The sequence below is a fragment of the Monopterus albus genome, unplaced genomic scaffold (genome assembly GCF_001952655.1).
Source record: "Monopterus albus unplaced genomic scaffold, M_albus_1.0 scaffold212.1, whole genome shotgun sequence".
NCBI classification, from domain to species: domain Eukaryota; kingdom Metazoa; phylum Chordata; class Actinopteri; order Synbranchiformes; family Synbranchidae; genus Monopterus; species Monopterus albus.
This window is the reverse complement of record NW_018128092.1, coordinates 722,775-729,865: the sequence shown is the minus strand read 5'-3', so window position 1 is coordinate 729,865 and position 7,091 is coordinate 722,775. Positions and strand designations below refer to the sequence as shown.

Sequence of the window (7,091 nt, the reverse complement as noted above, 5' to 3'; positions counted from 1 at the left end):
AGGATGTGTCTGGAGAGAGGGAAGTCTGGGCATCTTTGCTTAGACTGCTGCCCCCGCGACCCGGTCCCGGATAAGCGGAGGAAAATGGATGGAAGTTTTGACTGGTATCTGTAAAGACTGACTGGGCTCCTGGTGTCAACGTGAGCTTTATGGCTTCACTTTCCACCGCCCTCTGTAGCGAGACATGGATATCAACAAAGTTAATAAACCCATCTTTGTGGCTGGTTGCTTTCTGATGAGCCTACATGAAAACTGTTTCTGCTGTCAGCCTGGTGAAGACCGTTTGTCCAGCCACTGTCCTGCTGACAGGCAGAAGCTGTTTTGGTGACAGTGAACGGATCGAACGCTTGAGTAGCTCACATCTCATTTTTACTGTGAGTTCCCCATCAGAGTACTAGCTCAACTGTCTGCCGTTTGTTGTCCAGTTTGAAGAGAACAGCACTGCGGGCTGAGTGTCACAATAAAGGTTCAGCTAACATCAACGTTTACCCGTTGCATCAATGACATCAGATTGCTGGGTGTTTGACCAATGCATCGTTACACTGCTATCATCAGCAGCAGGCAACAGAGTGATTTACACCTGTTCTGTTCTGTGTCCCACCTTCCAGGATGTTCCAGTCCCGATTCCCAGTTCCAGCTCTTCAGAGTGCAGCTCACAGTAGAATCTCCCTGAAGGACCAGCACAGATGAAAACCATAAGAGGTGAAAGGTCAGAGACATGAATGTTCACATGAAGAAAACTGCTGCTGTTTTCTTATTAATCTCCTTTCAGTGTGAAAGGAAACCCCTTGAAAAAGACATTAAGTGCTTCACGTCATCTTGGCTCTGAGATTACACATTATACCACAGGTGCATTAGCTGCTGAAACCACAAATATAAATGCTTTAGACTCAACAGTACAGCATTAAGTGCATCAATCGAAGGACGGATAGCTTAGAAAATGGGGCTGCTAAAAAGGAAAACAGAAGACCAGGGGAAAAACTGACAGACAATTACAGCACCATCTCGAATGGGCGACTGCATCCCTTTAGGTACTGATTACATATGAGACAGTATTCACCTGTAGTCTGGTCGAAGGTGTATCCTCCCAGTCTGAGTGTGATGCCACACCGATGGCACGCGAAGCAGCTCCGATGGAAGAACTTGCCCTCAGCGCTGATGCGCTCCAGCACATAGACTCTCTGACCACAGAAATAACACTCCTCACTGTTTGTCATGGACACACAAGTACTAGCTTCCGGTTCAGGCTCAAGAGCAGGAACAGGATCAGGTGTCTGATTGCACTCAGGAGACACAGGAGGCACCACCGTCTGAGGAGCACGTCAGAAGGCAGAGTTAGGATCAACAACATAACACTGGCAGTTGATGTTGTTTGAATTTGTACTGGTGACTCATGAAGAGCTGGTGCAGAAGCTCCTGAAGTTGAATCTGATGCACTGAAACCAACTCACCCTGTCCTCATCTCCCATCCTTGCCTCTTTTACTCGCTTCTCAGCTGCCAGCTGTTCCTGCACAGAGAATAAGAGCAACTGTAACTATTATATAACCCAATCATGTTGATAATGTGGAGAACAGTCACAGCCCTGATTAGATGGTTTTACTGACAAACCAGAAACAGCTTCCCTTGTAATAACATCTAATGTTGTGCCCCTAAACAGCAAAATAACAAGACAAATCAGGCATGTGACTCACAGACTGGATGCCCAGATGTGAACCCAAGCCAACAAGCTGGTGTGTTTGAAAATATCCATCAAATATTTCTTTGTGCTGTGTAAAGAGGACTCCAGCCACAGTAGGCATACCTTACGTCTCTGCAGAGAGTTGTGCTTCAGCTTGTTCAGGAAAAACACAGCTGACTGTGCCTGGGAGAGAGTCAGAGTCTTGGACAATGGCACGAAGCCTACAGGATCTGTAGCCAATAGAAAATGAGACACGCCAAATTCAGATGATCTTAACATTACATTAGACAGAAAACCTAAAGGCACTTCAGCATTACTGTTGGCCTACTTGCAGCTTTGCAAACAGCTACTTAAAATATTCAGACTGTGTCTTTTAATATCTCCCGGGTATGCCCTTTGACTGCATGTTGGACACTGTCAGAAGTAAAATCCCTCTTACTTGTATTTTCTGTAGTGTCACAACAGAAGCCGAATTTAACGCGTCTATCCTCAGAAAAACTCTTGGGCTCCAGTTCTGACTATCACCGTCACCCTGCCATCGTTCGGATAAGGTTACCAGAGAATGACAGCTCCCTCCTACCTGCACATCAGTCAGCAGATCCCAAGCAGAGCAGCACGGCATCACAGGCACAGAGAGCACATCACACCCAGTTCAGCTTAATCAGTGCCTCCAAATGCCAGCTCACATTCACACTACACAAACTCCTCATACTACAAAGACTGTAAATATACCTCTGCTACAAACAGCTGGGACAAACTCCTCCTCCAGTGCAGGGGGGAAAAGAAAGCTCCCCTTCTAGAGACGCTGGTCCCATCAGACCCTGACGAGTGACGTGCGCTCTGTCTGCTGCTGGACTGGCTCAGTGCAGGAGAGCTGCACAACCAGTAGAGACTGGCTCCAGGACAGCACCAGCCACTTAGGCCCAGTGAATTCTGGGTAGCATGCTCTTAAAGAGACAGTACTGATTTAATCATTTCAATACCCAGCACACTCCAGCTGGAGGACACCTGACCCTTTTAATGTGATGCTAATGGTGTGTAGTGTCTAACCACAAGTTACATAAGATTTATGCTGCAGCTGCTAATAGCTATCTTCTGAAATATGTCACAGCCTAAACGGCATTAAAACGGCATAATTACATAATAATAAAAATATTAACAATGGAATATGGCAAAGAGATTCTTTTTACCCATGCTAACAGTACTGACCCACACCTTTATCCTTTGCTGGCCCAGTGAAAGCATCTTGGACCTGGGTGAGGTACAGGACCATGGACAACTTGTCTATTTGGCCGCTGTTGGCCAGGTCACTGGGAGACATGACAGGTGGGATGCCCAGCTCCTTCTCCAGGATGCTGAAGGCCAGCTGGTTGTTGTGAACAGCACTGGACACATCCAGGGAAGTCAGGTCACTGTGGAGGAGTTGGAGAGCAGGATCACTCTGCAGTGTTATCTACCAAGATCATTTTTACTGCAAAGACAGTCGGTTACATTTGCTTTTGCCTGCTGTTTGGTTAGCCGTGGTGAGATTAAGTAAAATGCAAATAACTTTTTTAAAGAACTGTCAGCATTAATTCACCACCTAAATCTAGAGCATGTTACAGTGTCTCACTACTGCAGCAACTTACATGAGCTGAGGCCTGAAGTGGTGGATGAGCGCACACAGAGCCAGCCCGGACCTCCACGACTGGGTCAGATCTTTTACATTTACCTTCTCATAACCTGCGGTGTGTTTCTGGCACCATTTCAACAGCCCTTCATAACCACTGACTGAATCTGAGAGGACAAACACAAACTCCTTATCAGACAATGCTCTGCAACCGTGTTTTCTAATCTCTATTCTATTGTATCTCCCTGATATGTAAATACAGTGTGAGGGAACGGTTTTAAGGTGGGTCACTGTGTGTTGGCCACAAAGTGCTTCAATTTAAAGTCAAAGAATAACCAGAATAACCGCCATAAAGGTCTGACTGCCTGCACATGGAAGACCAACTGACCATGACGCAGGGGAGACGACTTGTCCTTCTGTTTCTTGCTTGATAGATGAGATTTATCAACATCATATAGGTGCTGCACCTAAATTAAAAGACAGGTAGATTTGTCCACACATTCAGAGATCACCAAACAGAGTATTTAAATTAACCCTTTCCCAGCTAACAGATTTCATCAGAGGAACACATTTTGTAAGTCATACAGTATAAAGATATCATTTAATGCATTCAGTGCATTTTCTGTTATTCACTGTGATTCAGTAAAGCCCAATAAATTGTTGTTTGGAATGTAATGAACATCTATAGCATTGCTTTGCTTTTGTGGCACCATGTCTTGATGACTGTAATCCACATCTCTGAGTAAGCTTTGTGTTTATTATGGTGATTCTGATTCAGATCTCTGTTGAGGAAATAAAGGATAACAGTCCTGACCTGGTTGGTGCGCACAGATGAGAGGTTGACCCTCTGGTACCGTGTTCTGGGGTCAATACTGTAGCCAGAGTAGTTTTTGCTGGTGTTCTCTGGTGTGGTCTGGGACAGGAGCTGGTACATACTTTCTCTGTACATTTGTGAAGAGTAAGAAACAGTGTGACTTCAAGATGAGCAAAACAGAGAAGGAAGCTGAACAACAAAACTGAAAAAGGAAGCTGACAGTAACAATTGTGTTGAGACACATTTTTACTCCTGCTAGATGAACAGAAACAGAACTCTTCAAAATAATGTATTTAACTCACAAAATTCATCTGCAGTTACACGCACCTTTTTCTACTGCTGTCACTTCAATCAACCAACCACTATCAAATCAAAGTAACTATCCATCATGCACCTTATCTCAGGATGGGCAATGTTGCTGATGAGCAGATCCAGAGGCGTACTTCATCTGAGCATTTTCTATCCACAGACATTGCTAAACGCCCAAATCCTTATTTTAGCTCATGGGAAACTGAACATAATAGTTTAATGTTTAGCACAGAGGAGGTGCAGGTATTGAGAAACAGAGCAGTAGTGACGAAACAGGAAGCAGCTGCAACCTGAAACTAGCGTGGTTGATACTACTCATGATGAAAAGATGAAATCTGTTTGTACTGTGTGCTGCTAGGTAGTTTTATGAAACGTGCTCACCGCTCCGCTAGGACCTTGAGATGTGGGACCCCCATACCCCAGCTTCTCACCATCCATGCTGTGTCAAAAGCGGCGAGAAACCCTCGAGCGATACCTGTACCCAGAGGCCAGAAAGGCTGCAGAGAACAAGAACCCATTGTAGTGTATAAAGATAATTTGCCACTAAGCGGTAAGTGAAACAGACACATACAGTAAATGATTATTACACTAAGAAGCATGTCACTAGTGAAAAGGAAACAGCTGCCTGGCTTTTGAAATCATCTATAGCAAAATAGGACTAAGAGTCTATGACTAGCAGCTCTTTGAGGCTGTGCTCAAACACAGCAGCACTTTCAGATGAATGAACATTATTCTTATTTTTCATCCTGACGGGAACGTGAAGGTGTGTACATAATGCCATGACAATTCATTAAATACCTCATGGTGTGAAAAAAGAAAAAAAGTCAGGTGATTACCAAAATCAACAGGATGCAATTCATAATGGAGATGTTGAGATATTTCACTGGACGTGCTAGTGGCATTACAAAATAAGTCAGGGGATTATTAGAAATCAATTCATTGTGTGCAATGAATATCCCAACCAAATTTCATGGCAGTTCATTTAGAAAACATCGAGATACTTCAGTCTTGACCAAAGCGGTAGACTGACAAACTAACCAGCGGTGCCATCCTTACAGCTGTGGTGCAGGTGTGGCTAACAGTGGGAACTAGCAGCAAAGTGTTGATCCCTACCTCTACCAGGCAATCTCCAACAAGACCTATCAGCAGTTTCTTGCCTCTCCTCTCCCTGACCAGAGAGGCATTCTCAGCACGGTGCATGCAGGTGAAGTCAAACATGGCCACGTCTGGCTGGCCGCTATGGTTTTGAACAAACTGGAGGTCAGGAAGTTTTCCGCCTGTAGAGAAGCAGGCAGCATCGTGGGCATAGCTGTACAAAGCTTGAGGATCCACATTTGCAAGAGCCAGCAGCTCCTCTGCATCATTGTAGTCCTGCAGAGACAGAGCGAGAAGTGCCATCTGATGAGTCACGGCACCTTTTCTGACACCGAGTGATGTGTCTCAGTTTAACTGTATTAACTAATGGGCCAGGCTGCAGAAGAAGAGGAGATGACTGACAGTGTAGCTCTTCACACAACTGTTTCCTCCATCTGGTTTGTTTGTGTTTCTTTACTGGCAGGAGGTGCATCCCGTGCCAATACAAATCACACTTTTACTTGGTAATAGATGTGTTGTCCTCACCTGTTTAATGACCCCCTTCTTCAGCAAGCTCTTCTTCTTGGCAGTCATGACAAAGTAGTGGGTGTCGTCTTTGTAGTAGACGATATTCTCTAAATCAATACCTGGACAGATCAGGGTGGGAGAATCAGGAAGACCGGCACAAAGTGCTAAGGAGGCTAAAAGAGGATTTTATGGGGCAAAACTGGGAATCAGTTTACAGAGAGGAAGACTTAGATAAAGCATATGAGCAATTTTTAAATATATTTAAGAAAGTATATGACAGGAACTGTCCTCGTAAGCAGTATAAAAACAAAAGGAATTACAGTGGGAAACCGTGGATGAGTAAGGGATTACAGAATGCATGTAAAAAGAAGAATGTGTTATATAAGGAATTCATAAAGGACAGATCAAAGAAGGCGGAAGAAAAATATAAGTCATATAAGAACAAATTAATTGAGATTTTGAGGAGATGTAAGAAACTATATTACTCTAAAGTATTAGAGGATAATAAAAATAACATGAGAGGTACTTGGAATATATTAAATAAATTGATTAGAAACAGTTCCAGCAAGAGTAACTACCCTCAATATTTTATGGATAATGATACACCGGTTAATAGATTGGAGGATGTAGTAGATAAGTTTAATAGGTTCTTTGTGAATGTTGGTCCTGGTTTAGCAAGAAGCATTTGTACAGATGATAAATCCGTCACTATAAATAATAATGCAAGCGAAAGGAACATGAGTTCTATGTTCTTGAAGCCGGTAGTTGAAAAGGAAATTATAGAGATAGTGAATAAATGTGGTAACAAAACATCTAGTGATAGTGATGGTATCACTATGACAACTGTTAAATGGGTAATTGAGGGGATATGCAAACCATTAACCCATATTTTTAACATGTCGTTTCGACTTGGGCAGTTCCCCAATAATATGAAAATAGCAAAGGTTATTCCACTGTATAAATCTGGTGATAAGCACAACTTCACAAATTATAGACCGGTTCCTCTGTTGTCACAGTTTTCCAAAATTCTGGAAAAACTCTTTAATAACAGACTAGACACATTTATTGATAAACATAA

The 7,091-nt window shown here is 43.3% G+C and overlaps 1 protein-coding gene across 5 annotated transcripts in view; it reads right to left on the bottom strand.

The window, feature by feature from the left end:
- mical1 (microtubule associated monooxygenase, calponin and LIM domain containing 1) overlaps positions 1-7,091 on the bottom strand; it is a 23,647-nt gene that overhangs the window by 8,785 nt on the left and 7,771 nt on the right. For 4 of the 5 annotated variants that reach the window (XM_020618987.1, XM_020618988.1, XM_020618989.1 and 1 more), the window contains 11 exons: positions 6,032-6,132; positions 5,525-5,782; positions 4,793-4,908; positions 4,103-4,229; positions 3,677-3,755; positions 3,308-3,455; positions 2,889-3,091; positions 1,803-1,909; positions 1,452-1,508; positions 1,061-1,310; positions 602-669 (listed from right to left, as the gene is read on the bottom strand). In XM_020618987.1, coding sequence (XP_020474643.1) covers positions 602-669; positions 1,061-1,310; positions 1,452-1,508; positions 1,803-1,909; positions 2,889-3,091; positions 3,308-3,455; positions 3,677-3,755; positions 4,103-4,229; positions 4,793-4,908; positions 5,525-5,782; positions 6,032-6,132 — 1,514 coding nt within the window. The remainder of the gene's footprint in view (positions 1-601; positions 670-1,060; positions 1,311-1,451; positions 1,509-1,802; positions 1,910-2,888; positions 3,092-3,307; positions 3,456-3,676; positions 3,756-4,102; positions 4,230-4,792; positions 4,909-5,524; positions 5,783-6,031; positions 6,133-7,091) is intronic. The other variant, XM_020618990.1, reaches the window with a different exon arrangement.